The sequence below is a fragment of the Trichechus manatus genome, unplaced genomic scaffold (assembly GCF_000243295.1).
Source record: "Trichechus manatus latirostris isolate Lorelei unplaced genomic scaffold, TriManLat1.0 scaffold00039, whole genome shotgun sequence".
Taxonomy (NCBI): Eukaryota; Metazoa; Chordata; class Mammalia; order Sirenia; family Trichechidae; genus Trichechus; species Trichechus manatus.
Window position 1 is genome coordinate 3,920,979 of NW_004443975.1, and position 24,706 is coordinate 3,945,684.

The following is a 24,706-nucleotide window of genomic DNA, read 5'->3' on the forward strand; positions in this document are numbered from 1 at the left end:
CTTAAGCTTCTCAAAATAATTGTATTAAATTCGGTATTTCATAGACCATGGTTATGTTAAAAAAAAAAAAAAAAGATCAATTGCCATACCAAAAAGAGTTAAAAGAAAGGAAAGGTTCTTCAAAACAAACTGAAATGTCAAACTACAGTGAAAGAAGTCTAATAGTGGGGGGAATATATGCTACCAGACAAGTATGAGCATGGACCCAATACAGAAATCGATTAGAAGACACTCCTGACATCTAAAAATTCATTCCTTGATTGATGAGAGGAAGGGAATCCTGTCTCAGCCTAGCGTTTGTCTGTTTATCTAAAATCATAGGAAATAATTCTGGTAAATGTTGATGTTTTGAAGTGTTTGCCAGACTAAAATTTTTCAGTCTAGCCAATAACACAAAGAAAGAAAGAGAAAGTTTTCCGGATTTGTGAAAACAATAGTAATTGGAAAAGTTCATTCCCTCAGGTTGAATTTTGTCTTTCCATGCCTTACTGATCTGCTCTGTGGGGTACAATACTTTCACCCATCTGCTCTGTGGGACATAAGTGGTATTACATAATACGAGCCTAGGCCATGATGACCAAGTTTGCTCCAACCCATTAATTCTTTGCTCATCGTGTGAATAATTTATTTCACGAGGCAAGCATTCACTTGGCATTTTTTACTATTCACTGGTAACATAAACTCTATTTAAGCAGATGCAAATTCACACTTATATGAGACTATTTTTCAAGTGTGAGGCACTTACTAAACCAAGATACTATGGCTCCCTACAAGCATGAGTGTTAAGGATTCTGATGTCTTTTACTCTTTATGAATTATCTCATCTGCTTTCTTTCAATTTTAAATAGGCTTTCTGATCCACTCTGCACATAAATTAAATATTACTTGACTTAATTCCATCAGCACTGAGCTGGGAAGGAAAGCAGGGGTTGGGGACAGGGCAAGGGGCTTGTCTCTGCTAGCAGGAGGGGAAGTGGGAACCAGAGAAAACAGGAGTCAGCCTCAGGATGGCCGGGCAGGGAGCAAGCAAGGGCTTGGAGGTCTGTGTTAGAGTCAGACCACCAGAGAATGGACTGGAAGCCAGGCAAAGAGGCAGTGTAACAGGCCCAGGTCAGTGAGCTGGCTTCTCTGGTGGAAGGACCCATATGCACTGGGTCCAGGACTGTAATGCTAGCAGGATGAACTCAAATGTTGGGAGTGGAAGGGCTGGGCCAGAGAGCCAGTCAGCACCTAATGAGCAATGACACCTACAGTTGCCATATGCTGAATATTAAATATGGGTAAATGCTGTCCTAGGTCTTTATGTGCTGTTGGAACCCTCATGAAGGCTAGTCACAGAGGTTCTGTTTCTCCTCCTTCTAGGTCTTGGTTAGATCTCCCTTCTCACCTCCCCTGAAGCAGGCTTTGGCCATGAAACTTTCTTTGGCCAACGAACATGAGTCAAACAGATGTGCCACTACTGGGTGGAAGCACTGAGAGCCACTTCATGAGTCCACAGCTTCCCTTCAGCTGCCTTGGCAATCACGAAAGCCTGTATAGCGATGGAGCTTCCATCAGGCCAGGCAACTGTGATGACAGAGACCCCTGCTAACCTGCAAAGATGACAAGTGTGAGGGGAAAAGTGTGAAGCTGACACCCTGGTACTGGGGATTGCTTGTTACTGCAGTGTAGACATGGACTGACTCATTTAACCATCACAGCAAACCTGTGACTCCTTTAAGGAGGAATGTGAATTGCATCTTGGTGACTGTAAGTCCTTTGCTAAGATCAGAGTTAAGAGATGGAATCAGTGTCAAAACCCAGGTCTCTCTTACCAGAGCCCCTACTCTCACCCACACTTTGGCAAGAGCAGGAGAGAAAATAAGGCATCTGTCTCCACAAATGGCATCAGGAAATCTCCACAAACACAACTGGCATAAAACCAGGCCCCTGAGCAAAGTAGACTCTGCAACTCTCCCACTTTCTAAAATTAAAAAAAAAAAAAAAAATTAACAAATGAAATATACCATCAAAGGACTCCTGGTTAATGTCATGCTGTCCTCTGGGATAGTCAAACCCTACTGAATGATTACCCTCAAAATCACATAGAGGGCTGAGCCAACAGGGGTGGAATAGGGGCTGGGGGAGGAGCCCCTTTCTCCCCTTGCTTTGGTGGTACTCCTTTGTTTTGCTAGACCATGTCTTTCACTTTTAGATTATAGGTAAAGGAAACATAGGATTCTACGGAGATAAGCCGCCACGCATCTGTCAGTTTGTCATACTGTGCTGGGTGTGTGTTGCTACGATGTCAGGAGCTCTGCCACCAGCACTTCAAACACCAGCAGGGTCACCCATGGTGGACATGTTTCAGTGGAGCCTCTAGACTAAGGAAGACTAGGAAGAAAGGTCTGGTTATCTGCTTCCAAAATTGTCCCATATAGTGCTGGAAGATGAGCCCCATAGGTCGGAAGGCACTCAAACTACACAGTGGCTGCGACAATGAACTTAAGCATACCAACGAACATGAAGACAGCACAGGACTGAGCAATGTTTCTTTACGTATGTTGCACATAAGGTCGCCATGAGTTAGAGCTGACTCAATGGCAACTAACAGTGACAACAGAGATAGATAAGATTTCCACTGTTTCCCAAGCCTAATGCCTTCTAAAGTCATAGAGTTATAAGGCAGAATAGGAAGCAAAAGAGTCTAGGAGGGCAAGAGCATTATTTGTAGCTAATAAGACAATATTCTATGTATAGCTGGCAATTTTACTTTTTCCTGAAATTTCCAAGTGGAATTCAAAGTCCAGACTTCACGGTACAAACACAACTTCCTTGTAAGCTTCTATGCATGATTGAAGACTGGAAGGATTCCTTCACAGACATGTATTTCTTAATGAGTGTTCACCTTAACTGTTGGCCTATCAATGATAGAAATCAAATTTAAAGAATGGTTGAAAGTATTCAAATCCTCAACTAATTCATGTCACTTCTCTCTTGTCCAATCTGGAGATTCATCCTATAGCCTTTAAATCAGAAAAGGAGAGATAAATTATTCTCACTTTTAGAGAAGTGGGTGGAAAACTATGCTTTAGCTGTCACATAACATAGCTATTGACTTTCAGATTAAGCAATGCTTCTGAAGTCTGGATGGTGTCCACACACTGCCACATTTCATTTCAGGGAATTCCGTTATTGTGATGACTGAATACGTGTGTCATTTGAAGTCATAATTTATTTATACTCTTAATACTTAAATTGGCTTTTAAAGCACTAGCAAAATAACTGAGTCAGCTGTTTTCTGGCATAGAATCTCCATCGTAATTATTCATTCATTTTTTTCAACATAATAAAAAGGTGGCCATCCATTTGATTAGACAGATCGAAAGTGTTTTTTAACTACTATAAATCACCTTTGAATTTCATATGACACATTCTTCCTAGTCCCTGCAACATCTAAGTCAGAAGATGCCCTGTATGTTCAGAATGTTCTCTATAATAAAGTCTACGTCACACATTCATGTTTTGTGCAGCAATGATAGCGCTAGCTACATTTGTTATGAGTTTTTTTATTTTGAATACTTAATTAGGACTTAACATCAACCTGTCTGAAACATCATAATGTACACAACATATGACACATATTACAAACAACTGGAACTTGAATCCAAATAAAATTTATATTTTAGCACTAAATTAATTTTTTCATAGCGCTTTAATAAATATTTCATTAAAAAATGTTTGTCGATAAATGTTTCAAAGGAGCAAGAGACTATCACAAAAAAATTCATTTGAAGCAAAGCCCCCTTTCTAACTGTAAGCAGGTATAGAAGAAAACGTCAGAATAGAATACACACCTACATTTCTCATGAAATGTAGTTGAGAAAGCAAACAAAAATGCTACGTTGATTTGAATAACAGCAAACAATGAGTTGATTAATTTTTTAAATGAATGTAATGCTTTCTTTTGGAGCATCTGAGTGCAGAAGAAAGCACAGGTTGGCACATGCTTTCTAACAACCAGACCTTCTTTTCACTGGTCTCTAATCCTCAGGAGGGGCTACATTCATCCACAAAGGTGAGGCTGCCTTGGCCCACATAGTGTGACTTGCTACTTTCAACGAAAGTCTAAAACTGAGAAAGCATTTAAGTCTAATGCATGCAGAGTCTATGACTCAAGAAGACATAGTCATAGAAGGTTGCACTATTGATTTTCATTAAGAGAATAAAGGAAATAGATCAGCTAAAAGCACAAGCCTCTGAACACACAACCAGAGTGAAACTCAAATGAAGAGATAATCTATCACCATTCTAAGCAACACCCTCAAGAGCCAAATTATACGAAGATGCTATTTGTCCCCTTTAAACTAGTAACATTACAGGTCTCTTTACTAATTCTGGAGCATGCATTTTTAAGTGGACACTGTTGCCTTCCAAACATCTTGCCATCCCGGAAATTTCCTTCAGTAACTTTCCAAATGGTTCTCTATACACACACACACAAAGAGCCTGTTATACAACTCAAAGTTTTAAACGCCAGCTTCCCTTGACTTAATCGAGCCCTCGGAAAAGGGCATGGACCTTCCTTTCCTGTTGTAATAGGGAAATATCCCCACTGCGCTCTTCCTCCAGGGAAGCATGTGGTTTCACAAAGCCCCAGGAAGCTCCTGGAGGGCAGACAGGATTCAGGTCGGTGCAGCGATTGGAGATAGACGTGTTGAGTTCTAGGAGTTCTCATTCTTATCTTTTTATCATAATTGGCGACATGACCCAAATACTAGGAAATCTCCACATTCCATTTACAGACTCAATTTGGATTACGCAGCTCGTGGGAAGAAACAGCATCTTTTCCTTAACTAGCTGCACTACACTCTTAGTAAAATTATCTTAATTTCACTGTAACATTTGGTTTAACGACATGTTATGGGTCACATTTAAAACTGTGGATGAACTAAACGCCTTTTTAAAGGGATTTCTTCCTTCCAGAATGGCAAGCCAATAACGCGTCGCGTGAAGCACGCACTCGGGTTTGGCAAGTGGAGGTCTCTGCTCGTCCGCTCCCATCCTCCAGAGTGGTGGGTCTCTGGGAAGCAGGGCGATCTGCTCATTCTGTTGCCTTTCACCTTGCAACGCGCAAATCCCTCCCTAGTTGCTCAAGTAGAGAAGACTGCCAACTGCTCATCCCAGCGGACACTCTGCAGAAAACTCTAAGGGCTTGCGCGCGGGCCCAGGCTAGGTCGCTGGCGGCGACAACTTTACGGATTCGTGAATTTGTTAGTTTCTGGACAGAGTAAAATTGCCCCAAAGAGAATGGCAAGCACACCTCGAAAACCCACTACCGTGCAACACTCGAAGCTACGCTTGCGGCAGTTCCACCTTGCTCACCCCCCACAGGCAACCCAAGAACACAGTGCAAATAAGCCCCACAGGAGAAGCAGTGGGTAGGTCGAGTTGTGGAGCGGCCAGGCTGCGCCAGGAAGGGAACCTCCCGTCGCTTCCGCGCAGCCGGGTCGTTTACCGCCAGAAAGTGCATAGGAGCAGCCCCCAGATCCGGTCGGAGGACGCGGACGCCCTTCCCCCAGACAGGGCGCGGAGGCGCAGGCCACCTGCCTGGCTCCCGGCCGCTGCCGAGGGAGGGGTCGTGCGGCAGGTGCCGGGGTCAACGCGAGCGAGCTGCCCTTACGTGCTCGAGCTTGTCTTTCCTCCGGAGCCAGACGCTGGCGCTGTAGTCCTGCTGCTTGACGCTGCTGTAGAAGTTCGCGCCCACTCTGGTCAGGCTCGAAGAGGGCTCCTTGGGGCGGCTTTTGAGCCTCATCTGCTCGAAGCCCTCGTGGGGGGAGGCCGAGAGCCAGTCGTGCTGCCGGATCTCCATGCTGACATGACAAGGGGGCGGCTGGCGTGCAGGGGACTTGGGATGGGAACTGGGCAGGGAGGGCGAGCGAGGGACAGAGGGCGAGAACGAGCGAGAGAAAGAGCGAGGGCGCGCGGAGAGCGCGGGGCGGAGTAGCCGGTGAGGGGCGCGTGCCGAGCGGGAGGCGGCGCCCGGCGCGCAGGGAGGAGGCGCTGGGCCGGCGGAGGGGGAGGGGTGCCCGGTGCGGGTGGCGGGGCGAGCGGGAGGCAGAGAGGGAGGGGGTCGCGGGCTCCGGGAAGGCTGGCGTGCCAGGTGTGGGAGGCGGTGGCCGCAACGTCCCCCACCGGCTGCGGTCCCGAGCGGGCGCTCCGCACGCCGGCTCCTTGCGGCACCGACTGGGACCCGGGCCGGTAAACCAGGAGGAAGCGCGGGTAGGCGGCGGCGGGGGTTCGGTGTGGGAGGGGCCGCCGCGCGCCCAGCCCGGCCCGCAGGTTGGTGCAGTGAAGAACGACCGCCACCGCCGGGCCGAAGACCGGTGTCCGGCTGCCCGCGCCGCCCGCCGCCCCCTTCCGCCGCAACCCGGCTGGGCGGCCGGCCCCGGCTGTGGATCGACCTTTCCCCAACAGGCTACACCTTTCTCTCTCCCGTTTTTACTTGAAAGAGAACCAACTAACAACTCGAGAAGTGAACGCCGTCTCTGCACCTCCTGCCTTCCAGCTCGCTAAGCGCGGGGCTGGATCAGGAGTGAGACGCTCGGGAACCACCTCCGCCCTTCCCCCACTGCCATCCAGAAGCCACCGCCTCACCCCGCCCCCGACTCGCTCTTTCTATTACCTCATTATAAAAGTTCAATAACTCCCCACCTCGGAAGCCCCTTTGTCCCACCCTTGGGACTGAGAGCATAGGGTGCCTAGCAACCCACAGATGATGGCCACGAGGACATGGGTTTTCTTGAGCCTTGCACACTACTTTCACATCAGGACGTAGCAATGCAAATCCGCCTGGGTGCATTACCGCGGCTGGCAGACACGCTCGAACGCTGTTTCCCAGTCCTCAGTGTCCACCGTGAACAAGGCTTCCAGCGGCCCCCACCCCACCGGATCCTGGGGGGAGCGATTCCGGAGCCCCCGTTGCAATGCTCTGCCTATGATTTGACTCTGTTCATTAGGTGTACACGGCCCGACCGCTGTCCATTTGTTTCTCTTCTGGTTTGTAGGCCCCCAGGACGAGGTTTTAATCCCCAAGAGTTTTTACATCTGCTCTGCCTTTCGAGCCTAGTCTTAAAACAGCCAGGCATAATGATTATTAAGAATAAGGTGATGTATCAATAATTAAATCTTAAATCTCCTTATACTTTGCTATTTTGGGAGTCAGCATGTCAAAAAAATTTTTTTGTTTTGTTTTGTTTTACCAAAAAGCTAAACAACTAGTGTTAATGGTCTCTCAGGTCTGTCTGTTTCAAAGCTGGGTAAGCATATGAAGGGGTCCCTGGGTGGCACAAATGGTTAATGCACTGGCTGATAACTGGAAGGTTGGGGGTTCCAGTCCTCCCAAAGGCTTCTTGGAAGAAAGGCTTGGCAATCTACTTCTGAAAAATTGTCCATTGAAAAACCTGATGGAGTATAGTTCTACTGTAACACTCCTGGGTCATCATGAGTTGCAATGACGTGAAGGCAAGCGGTTTAGTTTTTGTTGTTTGTTTGTAACATATGAAAGCCTGAGGATACTGCAGATTGTGAAGAAAGTGCAGAGGGTAAACTGATCTCCTCTCTAGCCCTTGGCAGAACTCTCCTCCCACCCCAAACTGTCCTACTTGGATGATGGTTTCAGAGAAAGAAATTCCAGGTTCAAATCTGATTGCAAAGGCAAGCATTGCCTCTTGTACCTTTTTGTTGTTGTCGTGTGTCGTCTGGTCGATTCCAACTCCTACCAACCCTATAGGACAGAGTAGACCTGTCCCATAGGGTTTACTAGGCTGTAATCCTTACGGGAGCAGACAGCCAGTCAGATCTTTTCTCCACCAGAGCTGCTGGTAAGTTCAAACTACCAACCTTTTCAGTTGGCCACTGAGATCTTAACAATGGCACTACCAGGGGCTCCTTCACATCTTCTTAGAGTCTCCACATTAAAAGATGGTATTGTCAAAACAGTAGTTGAAATAAAGTCCTGTGAGCAGCAGTCAATTGGGATGAAGAAATTAAATACAAATACCTACCACCACCACCACCCCCACACACCCACACACACACAACTTTTGGTTAGTCTAGATTGTTTTTCTTAGGGGCAAAATAGTCCTGTGTAATATGTGCCTGGCTGGTGGGCTATCGCCAAGTTTCACAGTAATTCTGCAAGATGAATGTTATTATCCCCATTGTTCAAGTGAGGAAACTGAGGTTCAAACAGAAATTATACTTCAAAGCAAGGATTTGAATCAGGTTTAAAAAACTGTGAATATTATACATTCCATTGTGCTCTCTCCCATTTTTTTGTGATTGCAATTTAACCTTCACTGCTTTTTTTTTTTTTTTAAGTAAACAGACACAATTTAAATGATTACAAGCAGTTATATAGTCTTTTATAATGTTGATGTATAAAAGACCTGGCCCCCCTTCTGCAAAGTATAACTTCTTTTTGCTCTGTGAGATTGCAGTGTAGGTAATGTGATATATCCAAACTTTGACAAGTGATAAGATATGCAATTAAGAGTAGTCATAAGTGTTCCACTGTCGTAGAATTTAAACAAATGGTTTCCATATTGAGTCAGCTTTTTGTACTGAATAGATTTTTCTTAACTGCACCTTTTTGGGGAAAACACTATAGTAGTTCCTAGCATCTCTGTTTTTTCAAAAGTATATACTGGTAGCATTTATGTTCCAGGGAGACTACCGAATTCATATATAGTCAATTCATATATGTTTATTATTAGCAAATATCAGGCAAAACATACATTTTTACCTTTCCGTACTTCACCTTCTTAGCACATAGTGCCAACCTTTCAAATGCACTCAACAAGTTGAAATATATCTATATGCATTCGTATTTTTTTCTGTCGATCCTTGTTCAATTTCATTTTTTATGGTAGTAACATGGAGCTTGCTTGTTGACCTTCAAAACAACATTTTATATAAAATTAAACTCAGTTTAAACTGTTACAGGAAAGAAAAATATTTTTTGAAGATGGCCAGATACAGTATACGAATGTTGCACTAAAATATTATTGAATTTATAAATTAATAAACTCCCACTGCACCTTTTCCTGTACATTTTCGTAGCCCTTACATTTTCTGACTGCAGCATAGATTTTTGCCTTCTCTGTCTTACTAGCCCCCGAGCTACCTGGGGGCAGGGGCCATGCCTGACCCTCTACTGTGGCTTGCACACATAAGGAGCACTCAGTAAACCATGGTCAGAAATGACTGACTGAGGACTAACACTTCACACATGTTTTTTGATTCCTTATCCTCAAAGCACTGGACTTTACATTAGAATATCTAGATTTTAGTACCAGCTCCAAAGGATGTGAATTTCTTGGTTTTCATTTGATTGCAATAAACTTCAAGTTCATCTACTAAATGAGGAATAATAATTGCTACCTCAAATGATTGCTATAGGTATACAATGATATAGCACATGAGAAAAATAAACTCATAAACCACAGAGTGCTATGATATTATTTCAGAGCTTTCTGGCATAGGAAGTTTCTTTACATTATTCTAATGTTCCATAATAATTTTCATCAAAAGTTATATCAATTAATCTTGATTGCTTTTAATCATAGAAACTGCACTCTGCCACAAATTTACATCTCATTCATGCTTATATTTATTTTAGAAATATTTACCTTAAGGGCTCTTGGCATTTGTCTTAGTTACCTAGTGCTGTTATAACAGAAATACCACAAGTGGATGCCTTTAATAAAGAGAAATTTACTCTCTCACAGTTTAGGAGGCTAGAAGCCCGAATTCAGGGTGCCAGCTCCAGGGGAAGGCTTTCTCTTTCAGTTGTTTCTGGGGGAATGTCCTTTTCATCAATCTTTCCCTGGTCTAGGAGCTTCTCAGTGCAGGGACCCCTGGTCCAAAGGACGTGCGCCACTCCTAGTTCTTCATTCTTGGTGGCATGAGGTCCCTCTCCTCTCTACTAGCTTCTCTCTCTTATATCTCAAAAGAGATTGACTCAAGATACAACCTAATCTTGTAAATTGAGTCCTGCCTCGTTAACATAACTGTCTCTAATCCTGCCTCATTAACGTCATAGAGTTAGGATTTCCAACACATAGGAAAATCACATCAGATGACAAAATGGTGGACAATCACACAATACTGGAAATCATGGCCTAGCCAAGTTGACACACATTTTTGTGGGACACAATTCAATCCATAACAATATTTTATACAATATCTTCAAACTATATAGAATTTTCAAGTAAAATATATATGAGCAATCAACATGTATTGATGTCAAACCTAAATTTAATAGACACCATTGACTCAAAATTGCTTACTTTGTCTGAACTAGACACTGCATGGACATAAAACCTGAGACTGGAGTCGTAGGCTAAAAGTATCAGGAAGTAACTGGGAGTGTTTTTTTTAATTTTTAACAATAATAGTACCTTACATGTCCATAATAAATGTTTTCATGTCTGTTACCGTATTTACTTCATGGATGACTTTTCTGAAAGTCAATGGTCAGTAGTTGCTACCATCTTCATTTCTCAAAAGTAGGAAACTGAAGCACGTGCACAAAGCTATGTGTCTAATAAGTCACAGAGTCTCATCTAAAAGCCAGTTCACTAACTCTAAATAATTTTTTTCATCATTGTCAGATTTTTAAAAAATCTCAAATATTTCTTAGTGCTTACATGTTTTATTTTTCTTACATTTACTTTTACAAAGTATTACTGGATTTTGTTAAAAGTTTATTGTTGATGAATAAAACATTTCATTAGTTAGACTTTCCTTGAGAATGTATGTAATGTCCTCCCTAATTATCCTCACACTATGTAAGGCTATATTAAATCATAGACCCAAGAAATAACTCTAGTCTTTGTTGTCAAGAAGTGGATCCGGCAGCTTCAAACAGCATTATTACTTTAAAAAAAACAATGCGTATGTTAATTATAAGATTATTTTGGTAGAAAATTTAAATAAAGTAATACCGTTAAAAAATTAAAATACCAGAAACATTTCACAACATGGATGAATATGGAGGGCATTATGCTGAGTAAAATAAGTCAATCGCAAGAGGACAAATATTGTATGAGACCAAAAAAAGGTTTACACACACAAAAAAGCAATCTTTGGTGGTTATGAGGGAGAGGAGGAGAGGGATGGGGAAATCACTGATAGTAGACGAGTGTTAACTCTGGTGAAGGGTAAGACAACACACAATACAGGGGAAGTCAGCACAACTTGACCTAGGCAAAGTCATACAAGTGGCTAGTGAATTTGAACTGCTGACCTTTTATTTAGCAGCCGAGCTCTTAACCATTGTACCACAAGGGCTCTAGAAGCTTCCTAGACACATCCAAACACCTTGATGGACTGAGTTACTGGTGCTGAGGGCTGGGGACCATGGTCTTGGGGGACATCTAGGTCAGTTGACATAACATAATTCATAAAATGTTTTACATCCTACTTTGGTAAGCAGTGTCTGGGGTCTTAAAAGCTTGTGAGCAGCCATCTAAGACACATCTCTTGGTCCCATTCCATCTGGAGCAAAGGAGAATGAAGAAAACCAAAGACACAAAGAAAATATTAGTCCAAAGGGCTAATGGACCACATGAACCACAGCCTCCACCAACCTGAGCCCAGAAGAACTAGATGGTGCCCAGCTATCACCACCAACCACTCTGACAGGGATCACAATAGAGGGTCCTGGACAGAGCAGGATAAAAATGTAGAATAAAATTAAAATTTACAAAAAAGTCCAGACTTACTGGTCTGACAGAGACTGGATGAACCCACTGAGACTATGGCCCCAGACACACTGCTAACTCAGAACTGAAGCCACTTCTAAAGACTACCTTTCAGCCAAAGATTAGACAGGCCTAGCCCTGGTGGTGCAGTGGTTAAAAGCTCAGCTACTAACCAAAAGGTCAGCAGTTCAAATCTACCAGCTGCTCCTTGGAAATCCTATAGGGTAGTTCTACTCTGTCCTACAGGGTTGCTATGAGTCGGATCAACTCAATGGCAATGGGTTTAGGTTTTATAAAACAAACAATAACATATGTGAGGAATATGCTTCTAAGTTCAATCAAGTATATGAGACCAAATGGGCAAAACCTGCCCCAAAGCAAAGATGAGAGGTTGGAAGGGACAGGGAAACTGGACAAATGAACAGGGGTATAAACAGGCACGGGATAAACAGGAAGGGGGAGAGTGTTGACACATTGTGAGGATTGCAACCAATGTCACCAAACAATTCGTATATAAATTTTTTAATGAGAAACTAATTTGTGCTGTAAACTTTCACCTAAAGCAGAATAAAAAATTTTTTTTAAAAAGTATAGTAGTCTTAGATTTAAAACATTTTCTGAAAGAATATACAAGCATTAATATAGTGTGTTATTCTCTGAGAAGAGTCTTTTATGCTACAATATTTTCTTTAGTGAAGTAGCTACTGTATATTGATTAGTTATAAAATGACAATGAGGATTTTTAAAAACTATTATGTTAAATTATTCATAAAGTGGATTTATCTGCATACAAACTAATTATAGCCTAGCAATTCTTATTTTTTTGAGCACCTACTCTGTTCTGGTCCCTGTGTCCGTTTGCTGTCAAAGGTATGATATCATTTTTTTTTTCTTTTTCACAAAAACCCTGCAAAATAAACATGACCATCCCCATGTGTTATGAATTGAATTGAGTCTCTCAAAATATATGTTGGAATCTTAACCCCTGTACTTGTGGATGCAATCCTGTTTTGGAACAGCGTTTTCTTTGTTTTATTAATGAGGCCATATCAGGGTGGGTGCTACACTTAATCTCTTCTGAGTGATAAAAAGAGCAGAGTAGACACAGAAGCGAGCATGTGCTGGGGAAGACACATGCAACCAAGGAATGCCTGGGCTACTGACAAGGAGGAATAGACAAGGCCAAGATCCTGGTTTGGATTTTTAGCCTCTACAACTGTGATAAAATAAATTTCTGTTCTCTAAAGATACTCACTTGTTGTATTTGTGTTACAGCAGCATAGATAACAAAGACACCATGTTACTGATGAGGAAATTAAAACTAATACCAAAAAACAAATAAACAAACAAACAAAAATCAAGAGTACTTTAGGTAAAGTATTTCTAGAATAAATATAAGCATGAATACAGAAGACACACTTGCTCAAGAGATACAGCTAACAAGAGGAAAAGCTGTCGCTGAAACTCGGTCTGGTTCAACTTTAAATGCCTTTCACAACACCAAACTGCCTGATCTTGCTTGAGCTCCTTGCATTTCTGCTGTGTTGAGAGCTTTAGAATAACCTGGAGAGAAGCTGATGAGTAGTAGAGAGGTCAATTAGTACCCAGGTTGAGACCTAAATGCCTACCTACCAGCTGCGTTTAAGTCAACTCTGACTCATGATGACCCCATATGTATCAGAGTAGAACTGTGCTCCATAGGGTTTCCAATGGCTGATTTTCAGAAGTAGATCACCAGGCGTTTCTTCCTAGCCCATTTATCTAGAAGCTCCACTGAAATCTGGTCAGCATCATAGCAACACACAAGCCTCCACTGACAGATGAGTGGCAGTTGCATGTGAGGTGCATTAGCCAGGAATTGAACCTGAATAGAGTGAAACCTGAATAGAGTGAGTTTATACTGTACCACAGAGGCTGGCATTTTATTTACACAAGAAGCACCAGATTAGGTGGTCTGGAATATTTCTGAGGCTTAGAAACCTTGATTCTTGTACTAGCTCAGTTAACAACCCAGGATGAGGACTCAAGCGGCTTCACCTAATCAGATCTGTCAGGTTTGTTCACAAAATTGGGCTTAGCAGTAGAGCACTGAACAGATAGATCGCATCAGCACACGTGATTGGACTGTGTCACAGAGAATTAGCCAATGACTATACTAAAATAGTAATAATAAAGAGGATAGTCAAAAAGGTTAGCACAATAGTTTAGTACAACTAAAAGTTTCTGGTAGGAAAAATAATCTGAATTATCCTACTTCATTGTGTAGATGGATTAAATTCATTGGACAATCATTTAAATTCTCACTTCACTTGGCCTTTGTGCCTAACCTTGGAACTGCGAATCAGTATTTCAAAATTTTATCATTTATGTTCTACTACTATGAGTACCTGGGATAATTGTTTATATACCTATCATGGTATTGAGTATAAAATACTTATTAAAGTGTAAAATATGTCCAACTCTACATTAAAAAGGAAGTATTCAATTTTAATGTACACCAAACCATAATTCTCACTCATCCCCAGATTCTTAAAATTGGAATATAGCCTTAAATCAAGTGATTTCAGAATGATGTGTATTTGAGCACCCAGGAAAAATCGACTTTTACTGTGTGGTTTATTATATTTCTAAGCCACCCCAATAGTGGTCACAGCTTTCTTTCATGTTTCATGCTTTTTGGGAAGCCAAGGTTGTTTCTGAGACCTCCAATACGGATTTAGCAAATATCATCAAAATATTTGGACACCTCTGACATTACCCATCTGTTCACCTATGCTAAAGAGGCATTTACTGAAGTCTTATTTCTTCAGTATCCCTGACAATTGGAGTAGTTTTTTCTACAGTAAATCACCTAAAGACATGAATGCTGATACGCACCATCTCAGTGCTTGTCCAGGTTCACTGCTGATAGCTTCTATATATTATGCAATACCGTGGATGGTAGGATGTGACGTAGTCAGTTCCCAGCAATGAAACTCAGAAAACTCAAGAGCATATTTTTATGCCCAGTTGCTGGAGATTTCGTTGGTCTTAGGTTTTCTGAGTCAGTGATCTCCTCTTCCCTTCCAGTTACTTGGTTCTAGTTCTTTACCCTTGTCTTAATGACCTTATTTTTCTAGTCTTTGTTTTTTACATTAACCACTCCAACAGCTTTTCTAATGTAGGCAGAGTATAAATAATAGAGGAGGAATTAGTTAATCTGTCATGAACCAAGACTGCCTGACAACATGTCAGCCTGATTGATTGGTTTCAAGTTATAAAATCCATTAAATTAATATACAGAAATCCAAAGGGCACATTATATATCTCTTATTTCCCTCTGTTAACACTTCTACTCTAATTATGCTCAAGCCAGTCCTGTTCATTCCAAAAGCATTTGTTGTATCAATCAATGCATGCTAGACCATGGAGACACACAGTAAATAAGATTAGAAATGTTTCAAGCTTGAGCTCATTGGGAAAACAGACAAGTGAATGTTGTAATACAGCTACAGGTACAAAGAAACCAGTCTGGGATCGAGGGTGAGGTGGGGAGAAGGTCCCAGAGAAGATCAGCTGAATGGGGATAAGATTCTAAAAAGAAAATATGGTTATATATTTGGATGATCTTAGCAAAGAGAAAGAGTTCGGCTTTGTTAAATCGTACTCAGAATTTCAACTTGTCAAATATTTATTGGGTTTTTAGGGTGCACTTAAAATTTTGTAAGCACCATGGGGATTCAAAAGTCTGAGAAATCATAATCCCTGGCTTACAGTAATCTACAATTTTGTAAGTAGATAAACACTAACAAAACAGCAAAAAACACAGCATTATGATCAAACATTAACATTAATGGTACAGAAAACAGACACTAAATCTATAGTTCCCAAATAAGGCACCGTTTTGTGCTGTCAAAAAATACAGATTCCCAAAGTTTAGGATAAGCAGCCTGGCTTGGGAAGGCAGGTCCAATTGGTTGAAAAGCGCCATTAGGATGTAGGCTGGAAATGTGTTCTTAGAGTTGTTTAGCAGAGTTAAAACATAAAATAAAAATGTCTTTTATAGAAAAAAGTACTAATTTATGTGATGTAGCTAAGACATCACGTAGAATAAGGTGTATGTTCAGGGTATCTTTCGCAAAGCTAATGGCTGAACCTGACCACATGATGTTTACCTGGACCTAGGCTTATGACTTAGTTGTATTTCCAGCTTCAGTCTTTTTATTTATGAACGGAAGTGTGAGGCATATGTTATATTTAACACTGTAGTGAAAAGTGCATGCAATTTCTCCTCTTCTCAGCGTGTCAGCCAATTGCACAAATGTTTATTTGATTTCTATAAGATGCATAAAGGAGTCCTTGGGTGGTGCAAATGGTTAAGCGCTCAACTACGAGCCGAAAGGTTGGTGTTTGAAACCCACCCAGAGATGCCGCAGAAGACAGGCCTCATGATCTGCTTCTGAAAGGTCAGTAGCCTTGAAAACTCTATGGAGCAGCTCTGCTCTTCCCACATGGGGGTGCCATGAGTCAGAATCAACTGGATGGCAACTAACAGCAGCAACAATAACCATACAGATGCATAAACTATAATTCTAATGTAATAAACCATCAATGTCTTTATGATTATTTCAAAGGATTAGTTAACTAGAATTTTATTAATAGACAAAAATTTAATTATTGCTATTTGCTAAAATTCATGATTATCCCCGAATAGGTGCACTTTCTAAATGTTTGACAGAGAATCTTAAAGTCAATTTATACTTTAAGTAAGACTTTTAAAGGAAGCTATCTGACTTACACTTATCAGAGATCACTGCGTTCACCAACAAGTGATGGATGGAGGAGGCTACAAATTCCAGCAGAGGAGCCATCCATGACGGGAGGGCAGGAGGGAGAAGAAGCAGGAGAACTAAGAGGAGAAGGAATAAGTTATAATTAATCCTCCTGCCACAGGGTCCCCTGCCCACATGGCCAACCTGTTCCTGGTGAGTCACAGCTCTGGCCCATAGTGATGTCCTTCTCCAAGGGATCAAAGTGATTTGCTCCCCTTTCGAGTAGCTTCTGTGGTTTCAGACCTTGCAAGAATCTCTTGGGACAGGGAGATTCTGGCTGAAGTGTCCCTTAGTGTGCAGGAGAGGCAGGAGGACCCACGCATTTCCAGACCAATATCTCAGGTGGGAAGGGGAGGGAGGATAGGAAAAAAATCAACACCTTCTTCAGATCCCAACCTGGTTAGGTATCAGCAGCTAGCTAGGAGCCTGCCAAGCAAATACAGGAAAGTAAAACTGGTTTTGCTGATAAGTGAAACTAGAAAACTGAATGTAAAATGGCAGGAAACAGTTTAGGAAAATACATGATTGCAACAAGCCTACTGAAGGTACGAAGTGTCGTTGCCTCCATTTAAATTTTATCATGGAAAACAAAATGGCGTGAGATTTATGTAACCTGGGTTATGAAGTCAGATAGTTCCAAGTTTGATTCTGAGTCCTGTCCTGTCATTTACTCTTGCGTGACCTTGAGAAGTTCATTTAACATCTTGAAGCCTCAGTTTGTCAACTGTGAAATGGATGTAATAGTAGACTGCTATGAGGATTGTATAGGGATGTACGTAAAGTTTATTCCAGTCACTCCCTGTCTCTGGAGATTCTTACATGGTCTGAAACCACAGAAGCTACTCAAACAGGGAGAAGTCACTTTGGTCCCTTGGAGAAGGACATCACTGTGCAGAGCTGTGACTCATCAAGGAGCAGGCTGGCTGGGTGGGCAGGGGACACTATGGCAGGGGCTCTCCCTGGCAGAACCCTCTACATGAATTGTACCTCCAAGACTGTGCTGAATGAGCTTCTGCGGTGGGAAGCATGAGCTGATTCACAGATAATATCTCTCTAGGAAATAATAACGGGGCTAATACTTAGCACCTCACCATAAAGAAAACAAAAATCCTCTCAACTGGACTCATAAGCAACACCCTGATAATCGGAGAAAATATTGAGGTTGTCGAGGATTTCATTTCACTCAGATCCACAATCAAAGTCCACAGAAACAGCAGTCAAGAAATCAAACGACATTGTATCGGGCAAATGTGCTGCAAAGACCTCTTTAAAATGTTAAAAAGCAAAGACGTCACTTTGAGAACTAAAGTGCGCCTGACCCAAACCATGACATTTTCAATTGCCTCATATGCACTCAAAAGCTGGACAATGAATAAAGAAGACCAAACTGATGCCTTTGAATTATGGTATTGGTGAAGAATATTGACTATACCATGGACTGCCAGAAGAAGGAACTAGTTTATCTTGAAAGAAGTACAGACAGAGTGCTCCTTGGAAGTGTGGATGGCGAGACATCGTCTCATGTACTTTGGACATGTTATCAGGAGGGGCCAACCCCTGGAGAAGGACATCATACTTGGTAAAGCAGAGGGTCAGTGAAAAAGAGGAAGACCCTCAACAAGATGGACTGACAGAGTGGCTGCAACAATGGGCTCAAACATAGCAACAATTGTGAGGATGGCACAGGACTGGGTAGTGTTTCGTTCTGTTGTACACAGGGTCGCTATGATTGAAAATGACTCAGTGGCACCTAACAACCTAACAGCAATATTTGCTGGAGTCCCACACTGGTGCAGTTGGTTAATGCACTCAGCTGCTAACCAAAAATTTGGAGGTTCAAGTCCACCCAGAGGTGTCTTGGAAGAAAGATCTTGTGATCTACTTCTGAAAAATCAGCCATTGAAGCCTTTTGAAACAGTTCTACTCTGACACACATGAGGTCACCATGAGCTGATCTACTTGATGGCGACTGATAATATTTAAGGAGGGAGGAAGGAGTGAAGGGAGGGAAGGAGGGAGGACGGGAGGAAGGAAGGAAGGAAGGAAGGCAGGCAGGCAGGCAGGCCCACCTGGTCAGTAAGTGGGGAAATTGTATCTCCAACAGGCAGATTTTCTCCGAAGTTCTGTCCCTGCCAAGTCTGATGCTATATGCCATGACCAACAAGATCTTGCCAAAATAGTGACAGATAAGCCATGACCCAAATGCTCCATGCTGAATATATTCCATCTGTACCATGTCATCACTTATTTGATTTAGAATGGACCCCAGCTGTCAAAGACTATCCCAAATGGCATGTTTGCTTCAACTACAGGTCTGACAGAAGTTCCTGCAAACATCACGCTTCAGCCAACTACCAGTCTTGAGCCTGGGAATTAATCTCCATCTAATCTTTCTTTATTTCATTTCATTTCATTATTTTTTCTCCAAAAGGTTTCACATTTTTATTACTGGCCTTAAATAACCCAATACAGGAAAACAAAACCAAACCAAAGAGCTTCAGTGTCTATTTTTCTAACAACTTACAGCCAAATACTCTGATAGTGCTTTTTCCAGCTGGACAAGATGAGAAGCTTGGACCTCGTGTGGTATAACTGTGTGCTGTCCCATGTGCTTTTTATGTAAGTCAAGCTTCATTCTTCTCCAGTGTCTCCTCTCAGAATGTACCTGGCCATGTTATCATTTTTCACTTGAATCCACTAAGGGACGCTTTTGTTTTCTGGCCAGGAATTGCTTATGCTAGAACTCTTGTGGGAAGACGCAGTAAAGGTGACGCAAAGTGAGCACCCCTTGATGGAGGAGCCAGAGCCAGAGCCCCATCTGTTCTCTTGTAAAATGATCAGGAACTCATATAGAATTGGTACCACATAATCCACATGTTGAATACATCTACCATCCCATCCCCTTTGATGAAACTTTCCCTTTATTTTTATATGTCACACTTTGAGGATCCTGCGAAATATCCCGGGGTGATTTATGTTTTCCTTCCACGTGATGATTTTACCCCAACCATTTGGGCCATGTCTTCACTTATGCATGTGGGGAACAGTTTAGATCTGTTCTCTTCTGTCACTGGATGTGACAGCTAATTTTCACAAGGTCACGCAGTCTGTACAAAGGCAGTATAATCAACACCATAACCCTGTACAGATACATAAATCTTAAAATATACTAGCAGTGTGTGAATCCACTAACTGGTAAGGGTAAAAATAGCTTTGAATAGTAAGTGACTATTACTATTATTAAGAAGTACCTGTGCATTTTTTTCAAAAAAATTATTGTGGTAAGTATATATTTAACAAAATATTTGCCATTTCAACAATCTTTTACATGTGCAATTCAGTGACGTTAATTATGGTCATCATGTTGTGCAGCCATCACCACTATCTGTTTCTGATTATTTCCATCACCCGTAACAGGAGCTCAGTGCTCCCTAAGCAGTGATTCCCTCTTTCCCTCTCCCACGCACTCCTAATAACCAGTAATAAACTTTATTCTCTGTACGTTTGCCTATTCTAGATTTCTTTTAAGTAACATCATATAATATTTGTCCTTTTGTAACTGACTTATTTTTGTAGTCGTCACTCAATTCTAATAATTCCTCTGGGGCTTAGCAGAGGATCAGTTCAATTCTCACTCTGTGAGTCAGTGAGTTAGGAACGCCTAATACATTGTCCCCAACCTTCTGCCACAAACAGGTGTAAAGTCACTGAGGAGACTGGGTAACACCTTCTATATGTTACAAGAGAAAAGCCCTTAAATGAAATATAGGACAAATAATCATCATTAGAAGTACTGTGGAGAATGATAGTACCAGATACTGAAATAATACTTCACATTTTTAACTGACTTTTACATATCACTTCACAATGTACAATAGGGCAGCTCCACAGAATATGCTGGAAACCCCCCTCCTCAATAATAATTAATTAATTGCTGGACAAAGTATGCATGGGCAACTGGCTCTGCCATGTGCCACTTGACAAAACGTCTCGTTGTCACTGCTCCCGTCCAACTGAGAGTCCCAGATAATCCAGACCTGAGCAGGGGAAAACCAGTCTCAACCCCATTATGACTTTTCTCTCATCCATCAACAAGAGGTATTCATTCCACTGACTGAGCTTTCTTTTGTTACTTGAGCCTTGGTTACAAGCACAAAGATATTTTTATTGATCTATTCTCAGTCATCAGGAAATAACAAATTGCAAGGTAAGGAGAGGGTGTGCAGAGTCAACCCAGGTGAACATGCCCATAGGGTCAAGAAGCAATTAAGAGGTTCACAATTGCGAAGTACCCCGATTTTTCAAAAAAATAAAGTAAAATCAGACAGTAGCTATAGTCACAAGTACTGACCACACTCAAGTAATAACCACAATGTAGAAGTCACAAAAAAAAAACCAATTGCTAGAAAAGGACATCACGTTTGATAAAGGAGAGGGTTAGTGAAAACAAGGGAAATTCTCAGTGAGATGGATTGACACAATAGCTGCAACAGTGGGTTCAAACAAACCAGCAATCATGAAGATGGTGCAGGACCAGGCAACATTTTGCTCTGCTGTCCATGGGATCACCATGAGTCCACGCCGACTCAACAGCAACTAAAAACAACAACAGAAGTCACAGAGAAGCGGATCCTGTACTCTGCCTGGCTATCTGCTCCTGTAAAGATTACAGCCTAGAAAACCCTATGGGGCAGATCTACTCTGTCCTATAGGGTTGCTATGAGTCTGAATCGACTCGACGGCAATGGGTATACTTTGCCTGCTCGTCCACCACAAAAGAGAAGCAGAGGAAATCTCTGTGTGATAGCCAAATGATTCCAGATGATAAAGCTGGAATGCACACGCACATCCATTTATTCTTTTATTTAGCAAACAATTTTTTACCCATCAGCTACTCTATGAGAGATTCTGTGCAGATCCTGTGCTAGGTACTAAAATGGTCCGTGCCCCAATGATCTCATGAGGCTTTAAGACACTGGCAAATGTCAATGAAAGTTTGGGAATTCTTTCCTCTGGCTTTTTTTTTTTTCTTTTAAGTTGTGGTAAGTATATATTAGGAGTCCCTGGGTGGTGCCAAATGGTTAAGTACTGGACTACTGGCCAAAACGTTGATGGTTCAAACCCATCAGAGGCGCCTTGGAAGACAGGCTTGGTGATTTGCTTCCGAAAGGTCACAGCCTTGAAAACCCTTTGGAGCAGTTGTACTCTGCACACATGGGGTCACCATGAGTTGGAATTGACTCAGTGGCAACTAACATCAACAAGTATGTATTTAACAAAACATTTGCCGTTTCAGTATTTTTACATGTACAAGTCAGTGATGTTAATTCCATTCTTCGTTATGTACAGTCATCACCATGACTCTGTCTTAAAGTACTCCATTTCCTATTAAACGTCTTTAGAGTATGACATGGCCAGGAAGAAAAAGAATAGTAGGCCTCACCTTTTGTGTTTTTCAAAAGGAAGGATTTTTATTATTGCTATGTGGTGCAATAAAATGATCTAAATCGAGAATGTACTTAACAGTGGGTAGGCAAAGTGGCAGCTATATTTCTGTGTGTCTAGAGGCAGCCCTGGAAGATGCAGGCTTATGAATTTCGCTGCCTCTTGCGATAAAAAAAAAATCAAGGAACTTAATGACATAACTCTCTTACCTTGCAAAGTGGTGCTACTGAGTCGCGCCAGTCGCAGCCGTGCACGCCCTTCCCCTGCCTGTGCCACCTAATTTCTCTCAGGAGATGGCAAGGGCACTGGGAGGAGTGTTAGCACTCTCGCACATCTCACACTGCACCTTGTGTGCTTCTAGAGCTAAGAAACACGCACATCGTGAGAATTGTGGAAACAGAGAGGGAAGTGAAAACCAGCTGGTAGGAAAGGTAGGGAGTACAATGCTTCCGTGGTAAATAGCTGCATAAATCGTGACTCCTTGTGCAGATACATTACTGTTCTATATCCTGATGGTGCAGTGGTTAAGCACTTGGCAGCTAACCAAAAGGTTGGCTGTTCAAATCCACCAGCAGCTCAGCAGGAGAAAGATGTGGCAGTCTGCTTCCATAAAGATTACAGCCTTGGAAACCCTATGGGGCAGTCTACTCTGTCCTACAGGGTCACTGTGAGTTGGAATAGACTCAGCTGCAATGAGTTTGGGTTGGCTATAGAAGGTAAAACCTGCAGGAGGAGGAGGAAGAGAGAAAAAGGTGAGGGGAGCAGCAGACTTTCATGATACATGTCATAGGATGTTTTACATTATGTTATGTTGACAGAAGGCAATGATCTATTCTGTTTCTGCTTCCTGGAAATAGCTCATGGAATGAAGACAGCTGTCAAAGAGTAAATAGTGAAGGCGACAAAGATAAAACCATATGCCCAGGTACCAGCTTATCACTTTGAAAGGAAGCATGCCTGCCTGCCTGCCTGCCTGCCTTCCTTCCTTCCTTCATATAATCAGAACTAATCTAGGAATCTGTAGACTTTAAATCTTAAGACTTGACTTTTTTTTCAAGTTCTAAAGGCTGTAACAGTTTGTAAAGATTCTTTTTCTTTTCGTTTTATAAATCATGTCTCTTTATTTGCCTCTGCCAGTCTTCTCATTCCTTTTCACAGACCTGCTGATGAAGCAATATGTGCAGGCTATTCAGAGAAAATGGGATAACATTATTTTAACAGAATCAACAAAGCCCTCTGGTAAAAATACTTCAGAAGGGATTCCCTGCTAGATTATATTACTTTCATCCCAGAGTCCCCACGGGGATGCAATGACACCTAAGAAATTACAGTCATTTACCAAAGAAGGCTCTACAAAGCATCTAATTTTGTGACTTGCCAGGAAAGCACAAAGAAAATATTGAAAAACTGATGAGTATATAGACAGTGTGAAGTCAACTTTAAGGGGTAACATTTATTTTTAGGGTCAGCCATAGTATTATGACCTACTTCAACAGGAAATACATATTGAAAATTCAATACTAGCTATGATGATATCATAGAAGTAATTTGTCTATCTTAGTTTGAATGTAGTCATTTGTCAAGTCAGGACTCAATCATGGAGAACATTAGGATTCCTACACTAGGGCTGAGTTTTACTTGTAGGATCTTATCCACTAAGTTTCGTATATAGGCTGTGTTGTGCTGAAGGTAGCTCCTATGGTTTGCGAAAGCCAATTGGGCCCATTTCATGTTGATACGACATCATGTTGACAGCTTGAAATCAGACATGGTGGGAGTATTTACACCATGGAAATCAGCAAACACTACAATCCAAGGCTCCCCACCTCTCCCTTCCTCCCCAAGAGCCAGTTGTTAAACCTTCAGCAGACACTGCTACATATAGGAGAAGAAAGAGGGGATAAATGTGGCTCTTTTTCCTACTTCATTATAATGTGACAGTCTTATGACATCAAAATACTAGTTTATGTTTGCATAGACGTGGGTAAAAATCAGCATGTTGCTTATCTGGCTACAAGATTTGCTCCTGATGAAAATGAACAAGAGAACATACCCTTTCTAGGTTCTATTCCTGGTGGTTGGGATACTAAATAACTATAGTGTTTACCTTGCCTGTCACTATGCTTGAGAATCAGCATAGTGAGGAGAAACCCAGCTTGGATGTCACCATCCAAAAAAAGAATGAAAGAAAATGCAATGTAATATAACTGCGGCAACCCAAGTGTCACCTCTGCTTCTTGAGAGGTGACTTTGGACACCACACACTGGGGCTGTCATCACTTTGTGTCACAAGATGCCTTTTCTCAAGATCCCGTGTCACTACATTGCTCATTTAGCTCCACGCTGTGTCAACCTTAGTTTTTATCACTTGCATTCTATTCAAAAATAAACTCAGAGATACACAGATTCCATCTCTGTCCTGTTAGCGTAAATCACACTAGCAACCTCCAGCAATGCTCCTCGTCTCCACTGTCTTAGTTTTCTTACGCAAAAATCTGAAGGCATCTGGATTGATACAGGCAAAAGATCAGAACCGTGGGATAGAATACCCAAAACCGATAAATTCCAATTCACCAGTGCATTAACAGTGATCTATAAACAAAACACAATACTATTCTTTTTGGCTTCCAAGAGTTAAATGCCTCTTGAAGGGACAGACAAGGAAAGTTGTGGGAGAGTGATGGTGAGGATGGGGGTGGGGGG

At 41.8% G+C, this 24,706-nt stretch overlaps 1 protein-coding gene across 2 annotated transcripts in view; it reads right to left on the minus strand.

Annotated features, from left to right (window-relative positions):
• PLD5 (phospholipase D family member 5) overlaps positions 1-5,898 on the minus strand; it is a 413,275-nt gene extending 407,377 nt beyond the window's left edge. The window contains exon 1 of one of the 2 annotated variants that reach the window (XM_012555426.2): positions 5,663-5,898. Coding sequence is in view for 1 of the 2 variants with exons in the window: in XM_004375857.2 (XP_004375914.1) it covers positions 5,663-5,851 (189 nt within the window). In the remaining variant the exon portion in view is untranslated. The remainder of the gene's footprint in view (positions 1-5,662) is intronic. The other variant, XM_004375857.2, reaches the window with a different exon arrangement.
• Between the last annotated feature and the right edge of the window lie 18,808 nt (positions 5,899-24,706).